The following is a 19641-nucleotide window of genomic DNA, read 5'->3' as shown; positions in this document are numbered from 1 at the left end:
AGACCAAAGAGCTCTCCAAGGATGTCAGGGACAAGATTGTAGACCTACACAAGGCTGGAATGGGCTACAAGACCATCGCCAAGCAGCTTGGTGAGAAGGTGACAACAGTTGGTGCGATTATTCGCAAATGGAAGAAACACAAAATAACTATCAATCTTCCTCGGCCTGGGGTTCCATGCAAGATCTCACCTCGTGGAGTTGCAATGATCATGAGAATGGTGAGGAATCAGTCCAGAACTACCCGGGAGGATCTTGCCAATGATCTCAAGGCAGCTGGGACCATAGTCACCAAGAAAACAATTGGTAACACACTACGCCGTGAAGGACTGAAATCCTGCAGCGCCCGCAAGGTCCCCCTGCTCAAGAAAGCACATATACAGGGCCGTCTGAAGTTTGCCAATGAACATCTGAATGATTCAGAGGAGAACTGGGTGAAAGTGTTGTGGTCAGATGAGACCAAAATCGAGCTCTTTGGCATCAACTCAACTCGCCGTGTTTGGAGGAGGAGGAATGCTGCCTATGACCCCAAGAACACCATCCCTATCGTCAAACATGGAGATGGAAACATTATGCTTTGGGGGTGTTTTTCTGCTAAGGGGACAGGACAACTTCACTGCATCAAAGGGACGATGGACGGGGCCATGTACCGTCAAATCTTGTGTGAGAACCTCCTTCCCTCAGCCAGGGCATTGAAAATGGGTCGTGGACTGGTATTCCAGCATGACAATGACCCAAAACACACGGCCAAGGCAACAAAGGAATGGCTCAAGAAGAAGCACATTAAGGTCCTGGAGTGGCCTAGCCAGTCTCCAGACCTTAATCCCATAGAAAATCTGTGGAGGGAGCTGAAGGTTCGAGTTGCCAAACGTCAGCCTCGAAACCTTAATGACTTGGAGAAGATCTGCAAAGAGGAGTGGAACAAAATCCCTCCTGAGATGTGTGCAAACCTGGTGGCCAACTACAAGAAACGTCTGACCTCTGTGATTGCCAACAAGGGTTTTGCCACCAAGTACTAAGTCATGTTTTGCAGAGCGGTCAAATACTTATTTCCCTCATTAAAATGCAAATCAATTTATAACATTTTTGACATGCGTTTTTCTGGATTTCTTTGTTGTCATTCTGTCTCTCACTGTTCAAATAAACCTACCATTAAAATTATAGACTGATCATGTCTTTGTCAGTGGGCAAATGTACAAAATCAGCAGGGGATCAAATACTTTTTTCCCTCACTGTATATTATATAGGAAAATATTTGTGAAGTGCAATGCTCAGTTTGTGAATGCTATTTCAGTAGTTGTGAGGTTCAGCCAAGCCACTTTGGAAATTAAGATAATAGTACACACACACACAATTTGAGTAATGATCGAGGCCTCTCTGTCAAGCACCAGTAATGAGCCTAGTAGGAATACTGCTAGTAAAAAAAACGTCTGTTCATTTTTATGACATACATTTTGATGGACATGTTTGGGTAATGGGTTGGCCCCATTTGGAGTGAATGGGAAGACAGAAATACAAAGCTACCTCATTACTCCATTGGTATGTGTGAAGATGGGGCCTCTGTGTATGTGGGTTAGAGGAGCTATTTCAAAAGGGAAGTTGGAAATTGCCTGGTTTAATTGCCTACATTTATACAGAACCACTGTTCAACTGGTGGGTAGACATTAGGTGGAATGTGGCCCTCAAGAAGAGACTATTGACAAACAGTAAAATGAGTTGAGGGCTCTGGATGCTCATACAGATCGATACACACAGAGTAGTCAAGCTATATCTGGAGAAGTTAGGGCTGTGCTAGTTTTAGATTGAAACCAGTCTTTAAATAGGAGTAGGGGATTGTTTGCTGGGTAAAAAAAACAAACACATTTAGCTAAACTCATATTGGTTAACTGGTATTTCAAATCTTCACTGAGGGTGAGGGTGTGATCAGGGCAAACTATTTTGTTTCTCACAGATTCCAGCATGGAGAACTTAGTTTTTGTCATCCTTACACAGATATACATTGCCTTCGGAAAGTATTCAGACCCCTTTACTTTTTCCACATTTTGTTACGGGACAGCCTCATTCTAAAATTAAATAAATAGTTTTTTTCCCTCATCAATACACCACAATGACAAAGCAATTTTTTTGTTGTTAATTTATTAAAAAGAAAACCCGGAAATATTACATTTACATAAGTATTCAGACCCTTCCTCAGTACTTTGTTGAAGCACCTTTGGCAGTGATTACAGCATCGAGTCTTCTTGGGTATGACGCTACGAGCTTAGCACACCTGTATTTGGGGAGTTTCGCCCATTCTTCTCTGCAGATTCTCTCAAGCTCTGTCAGGTTGGATGGGGAGCGTTGCTGCACTGCTATTTTCAGGTCTTTCCAGAGATGTTCGATCGTGTTCAACTCCGGGCTCTGGCTGGGCCACTCAAGGACATTCAGAGACTTGTCCCGAAGCCACTCCTGTGTTGTCTTGGCTGTGTGCTTAGGGTTGTTGTCCTGTTGGAAGGTGAACCTTCGCCCCAGTCTGAGGTCCTGAGTGCTCTGGAGCAGGTTTTTATCATGGATCTCTCTGTACTTTGCTCCATTCATCTTTGCCTCAATCCTGACTAGTCTCCCAGTCCCTGCCACTGAAAAACATCCCCACAGCATGATGCTGCCACCACCATGCTTCACCGTAGGCATGGTGCCAGGTTTCCTCCAGACGTGACGCTTGGCATTCAGGCCAAAGAGTTCAATCTTGGTTTCATCAGACCAGATAATATTTTTTTCTCATGGTCTGAGAGTCTTTAGGTGCCTTTTGGCAAACTCCAAGCGGGCTGTCATGTGCCTTTTACTGAGGAGTGGCTTCCGTCTGGCCACTCTACCATAAAGGCCTTATTGGTGGAGTGCTGTAGAGATGGTTGTCCTTCTGGAAGGTTCTCCCATCTCCACAGAGGAACTCTGGAGCTCTGTCAGAGTGACCATCAGGTTCAAATTATGTCCAATCATTTGTATTTACCACAGGTGGACTCCAATCAAGTTGTAGAAAAATCTCAGGGATGATCATTGGAAGCAGGCTGCACGGGAGCTCAATTTCGAGTCTCATAGCAAAGGGTCTGAATTCTTATATAAATATGGTATTTCTGTTTTTTATTTTTAATAAATGTGATTTTTTTTCCCGCTTTGTCATTATGCTGTCAGACATGTAGACCAACAACATACCACAAACAAACATACAGTAGAATACTAATGTGTATTTTGTAGCTGTGGTCTATCATGTAGAGAGCCATTTCATATTGCACCATAGTGATTAGGCTACATGGAAGCAGGGGTACTGGGACCTTAATTCCCAGAAGCAGAGGAGAGATTCCCTCTTGGCATGTCAGGGGGTTATAAAACCTTCAGCTGGGTGGTAAGTGGTTGTGGTTAGTCTGGAAAACCTATAAGAAAAAACGATTTGTGGTGAGTAACAGGCTACCATAACTCATCACGAAAGAGATAATTTTCATTCCAGACTCCATAAGCCTGTGATAAATGGAGAATATTACAGAAGGTGCCACAGACTACACCAAGGCTGCTGAAGGGAGGACAGATCATAATAATGTCTGGAACCGAGCAAATGGAATGGCATCAAACACATGGAAACCATGTTTTTTATGTATTTGATACCATTCCACTTATGCCACTCCAACCATTACCACGAGCCGTCCTCCCGAATTAAGGTGCCACCAACCTCCTGTGGCTTATAGATACAGTGCTTATAGATACAGTGCTTAAAGGACCTCTGGAATATGGTCACCTTCCATTCTGTGATAGTTTTCACTATGTGAATATGACATTACAAATAATTCAACCCATTTTGACAGTGCAGTAAAGAAACTCCCCTTCCCCCACTGACTTCATTTGAAGAATACATCTCTTGCTAGTTATCTTCCATATAGTGCATGTGTTCGAACCCTCCTTAGATGTCTCTGATTACATGTCTATCTTTCTCACCCTCAGGTCATTTGCAGGAGTTATGCCTCACACACAGCCACCACCATGATAGTAATGTGCATTCCTTTAGGTCTATGCTATTGATATTGCGTAAGAGCGCGGTTCCTTTGTTCACTGTATTCAGTTACGACTATAAGGTTGCGATAAATGTATGGCTAGAGAGCAAGGGGCATTAGAGATTGGTTGGGTGAGAAGAATTCAAACTACAGCGTTGCCTAGGGAAACCATAGTGTTTGTGTGTGTGGCTAGCTCACTGGTGAAGACAATATTGGTTTACTCACCTCTTGCCTTCTCAGAGAGTTTTTCCAATACCAACATGTAAACACACTCTTGTTTAAATATCCATTGCACATGAAAAGACAGTCCACGGTTGGCACATAATGTTTCCATTTTGTCCACAAGTACAGGCAGAAGTAGAAAACAAAGAAGCAAACCCCCAAAACAGACGAATCAGAGCAGATAAAGGTTGGACGGTGTTCATTTCCTAATTTAAGTAGCTTTCCTCAACATCTAGGTCAATTGAGGCGATATTGCACTTGGGATGGGTCATCTTATCTGCCACTGGAAACCTATAGAAGTCACAGCACAGCCTGATTGGCCAGTGCAGAAAAGGCATTCTGGCAATCATCCAATGAGGCCCAGATCATGTTCACACAACTATTAAGACATGGGTTCGACAAAACACCAAGTAGGCCACATAGATCTGGAAGTACACAACTGAATTGGAAGCAGGTGATTGTCTGGTTCATATTCCATCCACTAGAAATTACAACGGTAGCCATTAGCCCCCCACAGGGCCCCTCAGCAGTAGCTCTCAGAGTATTTGATGGCTCCCTCTCCGCCCCCGTTGCCCAGTGGAGCTCCATCAAGGCCGTTCAGCACCTGCTTGCGGGCGGAAATGTAGCAGTAGGCCTTGCCCTTCTTGGCCCCTGGGTGGTGGTGTGGGTGCGGGTGGGGATGCTGCCCCGAGCCGGAGGCGTCCGAGGAGAGGTTGTGGGTATCCTCATGTGGACAGTCAGGCTGGCAGGGTGGGTCGTGGTGGCACTGCCCGCCGCCCGTGCCCCCCTGTGGCGTGTTGCTGCCGGTGTTGCGAAGGTCATCCAAGACAGTCATGCCCAGCTTCCATCGCTGCCACTTCTTCTTTATCTCTGACTGCACCTGGGAGAGGGAGAGAGGGATGCATGAGGGAAGGTAATTTGTTTTTTTCTGACCTTATGATCTGACCAGGAAAAACGTTTCACAAGACAAATTGTATCTAATTATATCTTTATTCTCTTGAAACACTACTGTATGTAGGCTACCTCAACCAACTAGCCCATATCTCAACAGGAGATACATAGGACCTTTCATGTCACACAGTGGCCTATACACTTCTTGACTCTACACATGGCTGGGCCCCTCAGTGACATCCCGTTGCCCTGTGGACTTAGGTATTAAGCTTCTCTGTGTGACAGCTAACCCACAGTGACAGGGTGACATACCCAGCAGGTCACAGAAAGCACAGGCTTCTCATAGGAACAAACAGAAACAAATGTGCCATAACCTCAGGTGTTTGCTACTGATGTTCAAGTGCACTTGTTTTGCCCTGGGCTTTGTTGAGAGCACACTTCACTTCGTTACTCACCTCTTTATTGACGAAGCAGTACAGGATGGCAACCAGGAGACCCTGTGGGACGAGAGAGAGAGAGGTATCAGAAGAAGAGTGATTACCTCTATCTTCCCATATCTAAGACACACCTAACAGAAGCACCACAGAGAGAAAGAACATGCAGTAACAAGCAAGAATGCCTGCGTGCACAGGACACATGCAAGCACACGCGCTTGCACGCGCGCACGCACACACATACACACACACACACACACACACACACACACACACACACACACACACACACACACACACAAACACACAAACACACCCCCATATAGACAAATGCATAACCTTTTTATCTCATCATATTACCTGGAAAGAGTTGAAGAAAAGTTCAAAGAAGAGGTTGATATTTCGGAGGATGCCCTCTGTCTGTTCTTCTGACATCACGGCAAAGACAACCTCATGGATGCCCAGGAGAGGGATGAGGGTCAGAGTTGACTTAGCCAACCTGCACACACAGAGCATCCTTTACAGAGTCAAGCAAGGGCAACTATTAGAGAGGTCCTATGTGGTGAATCTCTTTCATCAATGACATCAATGGATGGTTCACTTTTCACACAAACACATAAAAGCCAAACAAGGAAAGCCACAAGTTCCACATCTGGACTCAGAGCAGGGATGTTAAGTAACGGCTTCAAACAAAGCATCTTGGGAAATCAGAAAGGCCTCCTCTTCCCATGACTCTTTGGTGGTTCAGAATTGAATTGTGCTTAGATTCCAATCAGACTCATGTTATCCAGTGTGCCTCAAAGCCAGGCTTAGGTCAGAGGATTAGGCATGCGACTGGTCTCTTGGATGTGGCTGGTTTCCTAAAAAGTCTATGCCGTCTCCAAGGACCACGGCTCACAATCAAAGGATGGGAGGCCCCTTTCAATACCACAGAAACATCAAAGAATTCCATAGCTCCCTTTCCTCTGCATGCCATAAATGGTTAGTAGAAGTGCAAGTCAACTTAGTGATGGATTATTGAGGTAATGGATGTCAACTAAGTTTGAAGCAAATATCTTTAGTGTGGATAGTGTTATGTCATCATAATGTCTGCTGGCTCGCACAAGAGTAGAGTCCTTGTGTGTTCATGCTGGACGATAGTTGACAACATTATTGCCAAAGGTACGGTAATGTTCCGTGAATTGAACAGTGTTTAACAAGGTATGACATAGACAAAGTTATGTGACAAGAAACACAAACATGTGTAAGCAATGAGTTGACTAAATCAGTTTTATAAGATACAACACGGTGTTTGTTTTGTGTTTTTATTCTGGTTTGCTTTGATCTAATTCATGGATTAGAAGGTGCTGTATCTTACCTGAATTTATAATCGGTGTACCTCATTTGGTGTGCCTTTAATTTGGAGACAAGGATCTGTATGATCCGAATAAATATGAAAAAGTTGATCTGGAATAAAAAATAAATAAATAAAACATAATTAACATCAAACCACCCAATATTAGCTTTATTAATTTCAGAAATAAAATGTAAGAATCTGACATCTAAAAAGGATATGTATCCAAATAGGTCTGTTCTGTTCTCTGGCATTTCAGTATTTTATAAGAAAGGGAAACAAGGATAACTGCTACTGTTGAAGTAGGGTGAATATGTGAGAATTCCACAATAATGTGAAAAGCGAAAGTTTGAGTTCCAAAGTCAGATTGCAGCATGTTAGGGGTATTAACTGCAAAGTCCAGGTGACAAGAGTGCAACTGCACGCCATATTATGTGTGAATTACTCCTATTTATTTATTTAACCTTTATTTTGACAGGGAGTCATGCTGAGACCAAGGCCTCTTTTACAGATGAGCCTTGTAATTACAAAGATATACACATCAACACAATATGGAAAGTAAAACAGAGTTACAAAACACAGTCTATGTCTAACATTACTAACAATGTCAAACCATGTTAGGCATTTTGTCCTGAGGGGAAACGCGAGAGTTGTGGGACAAATGACAAGTAATCTGTGACAGGAGAATCCTCATCTCTTCTGGCATGTTTGCTTCTAATGCAAAATACCATAGAAAAAAAGGATATTCTCTTCTTCTCAGTTTCACTGAGAGACACTAATTAAACACTCTTAAGATAAGGTGGATTCAAGCTTCAAGAACTTGTTAAGCATAAATATTCAAGGTCTAGGTCCTTATTTCTAAGTGTTACTAAGAAAAGAAAAGAAACCGAATGACATTAATTTTATGTCTTCTGGGTTGATGAGTCATTCATAAATTTTTATGTACAGGCCATTCCGGAACCAAAACATGCTCACTCAGCTTTCCCGTTTACACAATTTCCCCAGGCTTGTCACGGTCCGCTAACTTCAAAGAGACAAGACTGCAGGGGAAGTGGGGGGGGCAGAGGGCGGAGGAGAGGAGCGGGGGGTTGACGAATGACTCACCCCTGGACCCCCGTTGCTTTAGGGCACACAGCACAGTCGACACACGTCAACACACACTCACCAGAATGGCTAGGAGGATGGGTGTGCGGATGATCCACCAGTACGCCATGTTCTCGTTGATCTCCCAGCACCTGGGAGGAGATGAGTCACAATCTCTCAGTTGTAATTCTGTTTTTAGTAACAGATGATAAGCCAATAAGACTGAATGGAAATGAGTGTGACTCACCGTGTGTTTTCGTACAGGTACCGCACTATAATCCAGGGGACCACAAATAACACTGGGGTTCCTACAAACAGTGCCATAAACCCATACATTACTGTCAGGAAACAGTATTTACATTGTTTACCATGCATGTGTGTTCATCTGTGTGTGTGTGTGTGAGAGAGTGTGTGTGTGTGTGTGTGTGTGTATCTACCCCAGCCGATGAAGAGGTATCCACAGAAGTAGCTGTTCTCAGAGAAGACCATGAGCACCAGGAGGTTGTGTAGGTACAGGCCCTCCACCAGCAGCCAGTAGTAGTTAGCCCCCACACAGTACTGCATCAGCACCTGGGCCACACGGCAGCCAGAGAGAGCCTGGGGGCAAAGGTCAGGGGTCAAAGGTCAGGGGAGGAGGTCAAGGATGGCTGTCTAAAGTATGAGTGATGAATTGAGTCTTTAAACTGTACGTTTGTGTTTGTGCGTTTCTGTAACCTGCATTAGTGTGTATAGCCTTTAGTTCTGACCTGATCACTGAGGACATTGGACACATCTCTGTTGTCTCTGAACTCGGGGGTGTCCCTGGTGAGAACAGCATCTCTGGTGAGGATGGATATGGCTCGCAGGATGAAGGATGCAAACAGATTGGTGTGGATATAGTTCCTGGTGCATCTTAGTTTCCTAGGGTACAATACTTGACAATGAGATTACTGTATCACAAAATTCTTTCCAGCATCATGTATATGTCATATACAGACGTAGGATCTTAAGTTGATCACTCTTGTTGCTGAGAATTTTCCTGCATAGCAGGAAATGCAAACTTGTAGTGTATTCAAGGTTCTAAAGTTTGTAATTTCCACTTTAAAATGTCTGAATTTGCGGGAACAAAAAATATCCATTAATTACAATCCACATAATAATTAACATTTCCTGTTGCTGCAGGATTATTTTCCTGCTGTAGCAAACAGGCTCAAATTAAGATCCTACATCTGTATGATTTATATTTGCCTAATTCACATCAGAGGACTAGAATTGAATCCATTGCCTTAGTCCATAGTCAGAGTCAGATCCTGACATATTGTTTATGACTGTGGTCAGAGCCAGTATTTACCTGAAGATGAGCAGTATGATGAGGGCCAGGGAAAGGCTGGCCAGGGACAGAGAGTAGCCCACAGTGTACATCACCCGGAAGTAGGCCAAGATCACCATCTGGTTCTCCTGTGGACACACAAAGACATGCACTCAAATCCCAAGTAGACGAGGGAACAACCTGACCCTGTTTTCACCCATAACTCTCTGACTCTCTTCTGGATTTGCTGTGCTGTACTGAACTAATGTCCGGTCCTTTAGGTAGAGCGCAAACAGAGACACAGATACAGACAAAGCAGATGCACTGACCGCAAGTAGTCCTCTTGTCTTGTTGTCTATCATGCCTTGGAAAACGTTCATAAATGTTTTAATGATGCTCGCAGTACACCTGTTAAAAATATGTGACACTCCATTATTGTATACTCTAGGCTTATGCATCTCACAGATTAGAACATGTGAGTGTAACAGGTGGAGTGGAGCGTAAACGCACATTTTACCCACCTATCATGGAAAAATGCTTTGGAAATATTGGGAGAGTTATTTTATTCACTGCAAATGGCTGCGAGCGGCGATCAGCATTTACCCACCTATTTTTCTTATCATCAGAGAGTCTGCAGACTGGAGTACATTTCAGCTGTGGGGCCAATGAGGCAAAGCAGTGTTGCATCATCGGTTGCCAGCAACAACATAACCCCTAGGTTAAAGAGAAGACTGTGTGTCTCTCAGAGCTCACCCCTCACACTCTGTAGCCTGGCAGATCTATAACCCTGTATGTAGTACAGACTAAGTAATGACATATTTTATACATGTATTTATGTAGTGAATGGGCCATTCATTACTGAGCTCGTAATGGGGTGCAGCATTAGATGTGAAATTAAGAGAGGGTAAGGAGGACGTGAGTTGCGCATATTGATAGGGATTAGTGGAAGTCATCATTAGGGCACAGCAACTGCTGCTGCTGCTAGCCCACCTCAACATTCATAAGCAATCAGAGCATTCGGGCATTATCGTAAAAGGATGGCCATTCTAGTAATTGCATTTCTATGTCCCGTACAGGTGGTATGCCATTGGAATACCTACTCTATTACTCCTTGCTTTTTGAATGGCTATTTGGCTATAAATTAGTTTACCTCTCAAAGCATCTGTCAGTACTTGGAGGGTCTATTAAGACTACGGGTGTAGTTTTCTAAAAGTCAAATTCAGTAATTAAAAGCATTAACCATTTGAAAGTCTCTTCTTCTTCTTCTTCTTCTTCTTCTTCTTCTTCTTCTTCTTCTTCTTCTTCTTCTTCTTCTTCTTCTTCTTCTTCTTCTTCTTCTTCTTCTTCTTCTATGGTATATTGGCGATTACACAATTTAATGTGCATCCCGCCACCTAATATGCAGGATGGAAACAGGATTCCTCAAAAAAACCGAACTACCAAAAAACGACCAAAAAATTAATCAATAAAATAAACTAAATCAAACAACTTTTCTGTAAAAAATAAATAAATAAATAAAACAGATCTGATCCCTACACAGGCTCAAGGGGAACCTGGGAGAGCGGTCTTCCGGCGCCAGTACCCCTTTCAGATGTAAAATCCTTGAGTCCCAAAAACTTTTCTGCAGCAGCCACAATAATGTCTAGTTTCTTCTACTTTTTTTAGACTGCTGTACAGTTTATAACTGTGGCAATGAACGCAACAAAGTCCACATTTTTAACACACAGGGTATCTTTTGTCTGGCAGCAAACATTTACTACAGGCTGTGGTGTATCCACTACCATCTCTTCACTAGCATCACTTGTTTTCTCAATTATTTTAATCGCTTCCGCATAGGAGATCCGATTGACTGCTCTAACTTTTGCCACCTCAATTTCCTTCACCCTTACAGGGCACTCCAGGAACTCAGGATCATGATCCCCACCAAAATTGCAACACCGTCATCCTTCTACACACCGTTCTTCAGTATACTCTGTTCGTCTGCACACACTTGAAACATGGCCAAATCCTTTCCATTTCTTACACTGCAGTGGTTTTGGGACGAAAGCTCTTACGGCGTTTCTTACATAACCAAGCTTCACATGCGTAGGTATTGCTCTATCAAAAAACAACAGGACCGACAGACTTTCTTCTTTCCTCCATTCACCCAACGGGTCAGACACCGGGCACCAACCACACCAGGAATTCTCTTCAGGTATTCAACCTGAACATCCGTCATCACACCTGAGATGACTCCTTTGATGTGTGTTCTACTCCGAAGTTCAAAACACAAAACTTCTGTTGTCCGGATTCTTTTGAGGCCCACTGCAATTTTCCTCTGCTCTTCAGAAATACAATTAACCAAAATAAGATCATTCCTGGTCACTCTGACAGACTCCACTTTTCCAAGCGTACATACTTCACCATTTTTGACACCTCAAACGTGTTTCCCACATATGCATCCTTACTCAACAAAATCATCCCAACAAGAAGCAATTCATTATAATTTACACACGTATCTTCCACTCCAATTTTAGACAATATCCTTTTTATTCCAGTTTTCGATATTACTGTCTTCACCAAATTTGCTCAACATGCTGCTTAATTCGAACTCAGCATCCACTTCTGCCATCTTCCCTGCAGAGCCAGTCTCTTGTCCTCCTCTTAGCCATGCGTGTTATTATGTGCTCTGAGAAGAGGGTCTACTTCAGGAATGGTGCATGATGGGTATTACCTGTGCCACCTGCTGGTTGTTGTCTGCGTTGCACTGGGAGTGGTCCCTCCAGGTGCTACTGGTGTTGTTAATGGCCCACTGGCCATCAGGCCCACACTCCCGCAACACATAACCATTACGAACTGCACAGACATGGGGAGGGAGAGAAAAAGGAAGAAGGCAAACAGATGAGACATATTCAATTCTGCACATAGACATTAAAACCAGCAGATAGTGATAGCGCTGACGTCATCCACGTATCCTATGGAAAACTCCCAATGGCGCATGAAGCCGGAATTATTTGAATTTGAAGTGCACCATATTGCTGAATGGGACTGAATGGCGCCACAAAATTGCTTAGGATCATGGTGAAAGTGGCAACAAGGAGCCTCCTCATTGCCTGCCGGCCCGTGATTGGTCTGTGTCAGCACGTGGTCCTGTGTGACGACAAATGTAGTAGTCAGAATGGATCACTATTTAATTAAATATCTCGATTTGTAGTGGACTTTAAACGTTGGCATTTGCTCAAATTTAACTTGACATGAGAATGTGTTCACCTTCCCGCAAACTTTAGACCATGCATACGCACATCTGCTAGTGGTTGAGATATTGTATTGTAAGTTGGCAAGTACGTATTTTGTGCAAATGGGGAATATGATGAAAAGCTTATTCATAAAAAACTAAAAAAAGGAAAACATATTAACAAGAATGCAACCCTTTTCCATTAGTGAGAAGAGCAAAAATCTATGTTTGATTTTTTTAGTCTAAAATAATTTGACATAGGAATCTTATAATTAGACAGAAATATTTTTCCTCTTTTATTTTCAGAACCATTGCAGAATATATTCCTCACTTTTCTGGCCTCGAAGGGTTAATATTCCCGAAGGAGCCATACAACAAATTACCATGTGCATACTATCATTTAATTGGACCTAGTAGCCTAGTAAGTAGATAGGCCATATGTATTTCAAGTTTTGCAATATCATCGGCAGCGCAGTTTATAATACCGGTATAGACTACAGTCGAATTTAACAGCTGATCTTTTACATTGAAGTAGGCCTATGAATCAAGTTTCACATTTTAATTGTCACTTGCACAAGTACAGTGAAATGCCTTGCTTGCTCTTTCCCAACAATGCAGTGATGAGTATCAGTAGTACTATAATAAATAAAAAAGCCAAATAGAACAAAAACACACAAGAAATAGAACTGTAAGTATTGTAATTAAAACATTTTAGTAGCCCTACAATGTTTCAGAAAGCGCGGGCAGTCCATCATATTTAGGTTAGGGGAAAAGTTTATATAAAACATTGTTGAATTCAAACGTTCTGCTGACAGGTCCATGACAATTTGCCATAGATTTCTCTTTAAGAAACGGAAACAGTCCTGTTCCAGATACAGCATACATTACTGCTAAAGATTCAAACATTCTGCCAACACATTAAATAGACCGGTAGTTGATGTAAAATATTTGACAGTATGGGTAGGTTACAGTATTGCTGTGCGATTGGAGCGCGACATCATTGCCTATTTAATCTCAGAGTCTATACCAAGGCAGGACAACCAAAAACCCAATAATCTATTGATAAACTATTGAACAACAATTTGTCTTTTGCATGCCGTGGTCTAATGCCAATAGTTCCACATTTTACAACAAATAAAGGGCGTTATTGTCACCATAAAAGGTGAATGAAGCGTTTTCCAGGCAAAGTTTTAATGCTCGTTCACGCATCCACAGTTTTACGACAGGGCTGATTTATAATGGGATACATGCATATGTATTGCATGCGTCAAGTTTATAAATCTCAATATTTTTGTATGTGCGCAGACTTTCAGAAATGGCGCACGGTTAAAAATGAGGCCCCAGGGCTTTTGGCACTGCTAGGTTAGTACGCAGTAGCCGACCAGCAGAGCTCGTGATTTCACGCTCCAGATCAGACACTGGGGGCCTGATTCTGCACTGCTTTAGATAGAAACAGTGTTATCATTAACCTCCTTGCTGGACGTTGGATGAAACAGAATCTCAATTCTCCTACCAAACCATAAAGCACTAACCAATGCCACACCAGTACCTTGGTTGTACCAGGGGAGGTACCACGGACAGGGCACTTTGACAGTGGTGTTGGGGACGCCCTCCGGCCAGCAGGCGTACATGTCAAACATGCGGCCGCAGAACAAGCCTGGGGGGAGAAGAGAAGATATAAGTAAGTCGTAAGTAAGTAAGTAAGCAGTAGCTAATTAAGTAAGCAGTAAGTAAGTAGTAAGCAAGCAGTAAGTAAGTAAGTAGGTAGGTAGGTAGGTAGGTAGGTAAGTAAGTAAGTAGTAAGTAAGTAAGTAAGTAAGTAAGTAAGTAAGTAAGTAAGTAAGTAAGTAAGTAAGTAGTAAGTAAGTAAGTAAGTAAGTAAGTAAGTAGTAAGCAGACCCTGAATCCCTAAGATTTTGTCTGAAACTAAGCAGGATAGAGACTGTTTAGTGTTTGGATGAAGACCCCCTGGGAAAACAGTAGTAATGATGAGGATACTGCCCTGCAATGGATGCAGTCCTTTGGGTCAGACGTTAAGTCGAAGCCTGACTCATGGTACTTATTCTAAGAATTGGGTAGATTCTGTGGACTCTGAAATATATATTTGTTCGAGGGAAAGGAGAAGGGTGATGAAGCTCCTGGTGTTTTATCATAATTGTGAAGCCAAATGCATATTTCCACTGTCTACTGTAGACAATAACGTTTTCGATGTTATTCTATTCTATTTATAAACCCATAACTGGGTGTGCCTGATTAGGACACATACATGTAGGACAGGTGTCTGTCTTTGAGTCTTACCTGGGTGTGTGGGGTCCGTGCTCATTCTCAGCAGGCATTCGTTCCTGTATCTGTTCCATTCCTCCACCGTGTGCTTCACCGTCTTTGTTGACACAAGCTGCCGGTCACAAATCACAGGATGGAGGGTCAGGGGTCAACCCCAGTGGGTTCTTCTGGGTAAGCCCCACAATACCTAACTGCAGTGGGCCTGACTGGGTGTAAAACCTGACTGGATATAAAACACTAATGCCTTGGCTTACTGTAGTGCTGTAACTTAAGTTCTCCATAAAAGCTGACATATCCACTAAACCAGCTGCATCGATTGAGGATGCAAAGCACATTACACTGACACTGCTGTTCAGATCAGCTTCCCAGCACTCTGATTGTGTTCTATAAAGCACACTGAGACCGTTATTACCTGAAGTGATTCAGAACAGTGAATCATCTTCACATTACTTACATTTCATAACAGCTCCTGAGGACAATCAAACAAACTAACGACGGCAGAGTCTAAAGACACGACACACTTATATGGATGTCTTGAAGGTGGAAAGTAATGTTAAGTACAATCACTACTGCCGTAATGAGTAGAAACAAAGTTAAAAGTGCCTACCCCAGTTCTGCACAGGACAGACAGGATGAGGATGAAGGCAGGGGTCTTCATCACTTAGAGGAGTGCCAGGGAGGAGGGCCACTCATCATCTCAGGGCTGCTGGGTGTTGTTCACCCAGGGGGGCCAGAACCAGGCCATGCCTCAGACCTCCACCCCATAGCCCACACCCTGCAAAACAACACACACAATCAGTTAGACCTACTGTGTACAATACAGAGCAATCACTCAATATGGGTTTGGGTTACAATTCTTATCACATATTACGCTAAAACAGAATGTATCTTATAATTTTTTTACTTTTTACCCCTTTTTCTCCCCAATTGGTAGTTACAGTCTTGTCCCATCGCTGCAACTCCCGTACGGACTCGGGAGAGGTGAAGGTCGAGAGCCATGCGTCCTCCGAAACACGACCCCGCCAAGCCGCACTGCTTCTTGACACACTGCTCGCTTAATCTGGAAGCCAGCCGCACCAATGTGTCGGAGGAAACACTGTACAGCTGGCGACCGAAGTCAGCGTGCATGCACAAGGAGTTGCTAGAGCGTGATGGGACAAGGACATCCCAGCCGACCAAACCCTCCCCTAACCCGGACGACGCTGGGCCAATTGTGTGCCGCCTCATGGGCCTCCTGGTCGCGGCTGGCTACGACACAGCCCTGGATCGAACCTGGATCTGCAATGCAGTGCCTTAGACCGCTTCGCCACTCGGGAGGCCCAGAATGTATCTTTTAGTCTTTTAGAATAGTTATGCACGCTCAAGGTTTCTGTTTTTTTTGTCTTATTTCTTGTTTGTTTCACCCAAAAAAGTATTTTGCATCTTCAAAGTGGTAGGCATGTTGTGTAAATCAAATGATACAAACCCCCCAAAAATCCATTTTAATTCCAGGTTGTAAGGCAACAAAACAGGAAAAATGCCCAAGGGGGGTGAATACTTCCGCAAGCCACTGTAATGAAGCCCAGAACCATGTACTGTATTTAGAGAGTTAGGACCATGAGGTTTCTGCATTATGATGCATTTACATGACACTACAACATTCTATAGCAGCCATGTTAGCTCCCCATTAACATGACATGCAGAATATTTAAGTAAGGGATAATAAACGAGGGGCTATGCGTTCTCTGGAAAATAAAGAACGATGTGGAAGGTGTTTCACGATGAGCTGGCGGAGTGGAACTAACCTTCCACGGAGTTGCATTATTTACCAGAGAACGCATACAGCCCCGGGTTGATTATCCCTTTTATACCATGGCTATAATTTAACACATTTACAGCTAGAAATGTGTTCAACATCCACTGAAGTAGCTAGCAAGTATACTAGATAGCTACAGTAGTTGCCTTGGTAACCAAACAAACAGACTTGCCAGTTTAGCTAACCAAACGATCAGTCCTAGGTTGCTATTATGAAAATCAAATTCAACAATGCCAATAATGTTTTCAATTCGACTTCTGCTTTCAAAAGGTGGTCCTCTGTAGCTCAGCTGGTAGAGCACGGTGCTTGTAATGCCAAGGTAGTGGGTTCAATCCCCGGGACCACCCATACACTAAAAATAAAAATGTATGCACGCATGACTGTAAGTCGCTTTGGATGAAAGCGTCTGCTAAATGACATATTATTATTTATTATTATAAAAGCAGCTCAAACTTGTAAGAATGAACTATAGTCATTGAATTCTACCGTGCAAATATACAGTGCGTTACAGGGAAATAATGCACGCTCTAGAATGCCCTTCAAGCCAATCAGAAATGAGTATTCAACAATGCCATGGTATAATGCTATGTAACTGAATGTCTAGAATTAGAACAATATTAAAAATTCTAAAAGTTGGCCTAACTCTCTAAATATATCTCTGAAGAAGCCACGTGCCAGAGACAAAGTATTCTGTTAAATCATGTATGACCGGGTTGCAGTCAATTATTCATGGTTTTGTGTGGGGGGTGTTGTGCTAAACAGGGTGGAAAACTGTGTGATTTGTCTTAAAAAATACAAACACTGAACATAACATATTGTTCCCATTGTCCCTGATATGTTACATAAAGAGCTGGAACACATTGGTCTACACCGCAACTCCCTCAATGTACAGTACATACTGTACTGTAATAACCTCATTGTTGGGGACCAAACATTTTTTACAAAGAGTTTGTGCTTTTGGGGCAATGCTTCATGCACACGGAGGATCCAAATAAAGTGCTGTAATCAAATCTACTAATCTAATACATTTTTACAAGGAGTCCTTTACGACGGGTAATTTTTCCTGCACAAGGAATTTGGAAATTGTATACATAACATCAGTCACGTTGACAATATGTATTTTTCTCTGAATTATATTTTTCTTGTGCTAGTGCTGTATGTGTGACACTCTGGCTCCGGGACTTTTATATTTGAGCCAGGGTGTATTTGTTTTGTTGGGGTTTGGTTTGGTTATGTTGGGTTTTGGGTGTATTTCTTGTTTGCAGTTCTGTGGGGTTCTTTTCTAGGTTTGGTCTATGACTCCCAATCGGAGGTAACGAGTGTCTGCTGTCGGCTCGTTATCTCTGATTGGGAGCCATATTTATTCTGATTGTTTTCCTGTGGGAATGGTGGGTTTTTGTTCCTGTTGGTCAGTGTACCGTGGACTTCATTGAGTCGTCTTTTGTTTGTAGTTCGATAACGTTTATTTAATAAAGTCATGTTTCTTGGACACGCTGCGCCTTGGTCATACTTGGACGACATAGACGACCGTGACAGAAAAACCCACCATAAAAGGACCAAGCAGCGTGTCAAGCGGCAACAGGATTTATGGACGCCTATCAAGGATTCATGGACATGGGAGGAGATACTGGATGGAAAGGGTCCTTGGGCACAACCGGGAGAATATCGCCGCCCTCGTGAAGAGCTGGAGGCAGCTAAAGCCGAGAGGAGGTGGTATGAGGAGGCAGCACGGAGTCGAGGCTGGAAGCCCGTGGGTACTACCCAAAAATTTCTTGGGGGGGCTAAAAGGGAGTGTGGCGAAGTCAGGTAGGAGACCTGCGCCTACTCCCTGGACTGACCGTGGAGAGCGAGAGTACGGGCAGACACCGTGTTACGCAGTAGAGCGCATGGTGTCTCCTGTACGCAGGCATAGCCCGGTTCGGTACATTCCAGCTCCACGTATCGGCCGGGCTAGATTGAGCATTGAGCCGGATGTCATGAAGCCGGCCCAACGCATCAGGCCACCAGTGCGTCTCCTCGGGCCGGCTTACATGGCACCAGCCTTACGCATGGTGTCCCCGGTTCGCCTACATAGCCCGGTGCGGGTTATTCCTCCTTCCCGTACTGGTCGGGCGACGGGGAGTATACAACCAGGTAAGGTTGGGCAGGCTCAGTGCTCAAGGGAGCCAGTACGCCTGCACGGTCCGGTATTTCCGGCGCCACCTCCCCGCTCCAGTCCAGTACCACCAGTGCCTACACCACGCACCAAGCCTCCTGTGTGTCCCCAGAGTCCTGTGCGTCCTGTTGCTGCTCCCCGCACTAGCCCTGAGATGCGTGTCCTCAGCCCGGGACCACCAGTTCCGGCACCACGCACTAGGCCTTATGTGCGTTCCCAGGGTCCAGCATGCCCTGTTGCTTCTCCCCGCACTAGCCCTGAGATGCGTGTCCTCAGCCCGGTACCTCCAGTTCCGGCACCACGCACCAGGCCTACGGTGCGCCTCCGACGGCCAGAGTCTGCCGTCTGCCCAACGGGCCTGAACTGCCCGTCTGCCCAACGGGCGCCTGAACTGCCCGTCTGCCCAACGGCGCCTGAACTGCCCGTCTGCCCAACGGCGCTTGAACTGCCCGTCTGCCCAACGGCGCCTGAACTGCCTGTCTGCCCAACGCCGTCTGAACTGTCCGTCTGCCAAGCGCTGCATAAGCCGCCCGTCTGCCATGAGCCTTCAGAGCCGTCCGCCAGACCGGAGCCGCTAGAGCCTTCCGCCAGACAGGATCAGCCAGAGCCTTCCGCCAGACAGGATCAGCCAGAGCCTTCCGCCAGACAGGAGCCGCTAGAGCCTTCCGCCAGACAGGATCAGCCAGAGCCTTCCGCCAGACAGGATCAGCCAGAGCCTTCCGCCAGACAGGATCAGCCAGAGCCTTTCGCCAGACAGGATCAGCCAGAGCCTTCCGCCAGACAGGATCAGCCAGAGCCTTCTGCCAGACAGGATCAGCCAGAGCCTTCAGCCAGCCATGAGCAGCCAGATCCTTCAGCCAGCCATGAGCAGCCAGATCCGTCGGCCAGCCATGAGCAGCCAGATCCGTCGGCCAGCCATGAGCAGCC

At 44.4% G+C, this 19641-nt stretch overlaps 1 protein-coding gene across 1 annotated transcript in view; it reads right to left on the bottom strand.

The window, feature by feature from the left end:
• Positions 1-4761: 4761 nt before the first annotated feature.
• The window catches only part of LOC121557075 (glucagon receptor-like), a 31243-nt gene continuing 16363 nt past the window's right edge, over positions 4762-19641 (bottom strand). The window contains exons 2-14 of the mRNA XM_041870954.1: positions 15372-15539; positions 14780-14876; positions 14031-14138; positions 11981-12102; positions 9310-9416; positions 8726-8879; positions 8417-8576; positions 8227-8287; positions 8062-8131; positions 6921-7009; positions 5924-6062; positions 5585-5626; positions 4762-5118 (exon numbers count right to left, since the gene is read on the bottom strand). Of these exons, the coding sequence (XP_041726888.1) occupies positions 4762-5118; positions 5585-5626; positions 5924-6062; positions 6921-7009; positions 8062-8131; positions 8227-8287; positions 8417-8576; positions 8726-8879; positions 9310-9416; positions 11981-12102; positions 14031-14138; positions 14780-14876; positions 15372-15422 (1557 nt within the window). The 5' untranslated portion in view covers positions 15423-15539. The remainder of the gene's footprint in view (positions 5119-5584; positions 5627-5923; positions 6063-6920; positions 7010-8061; positions 8132-8226; positions 8288-8416; positions 8577-8725; positions 8880-9309; positions 9417-11980; positions 12103-14030; positions 14139-14779; positions 14877-15371; positions 15540-19641) is intronic.

The sequence above is a fragment of the Coregonus clupeaformis genome, chromosome 5 (genome assembly GCF_020615455.1).
Source record: "Coregonus clupeaformis isolate EN_2021a chromosome 5, ASM2061545v1, whole genome shotgun sequence".
Classification (NCBI taxonomy): Eukaryota; Metazoa; Chordata; class Actinopteri; order Salmoniformes; family Salmonidae; genus Coregonus; species Coregonus clupeaformis.
Note: the sequence above shows the minus strand (reverse complement) of the source record. Positions and strands in the feature narration are given on the sequence as shown.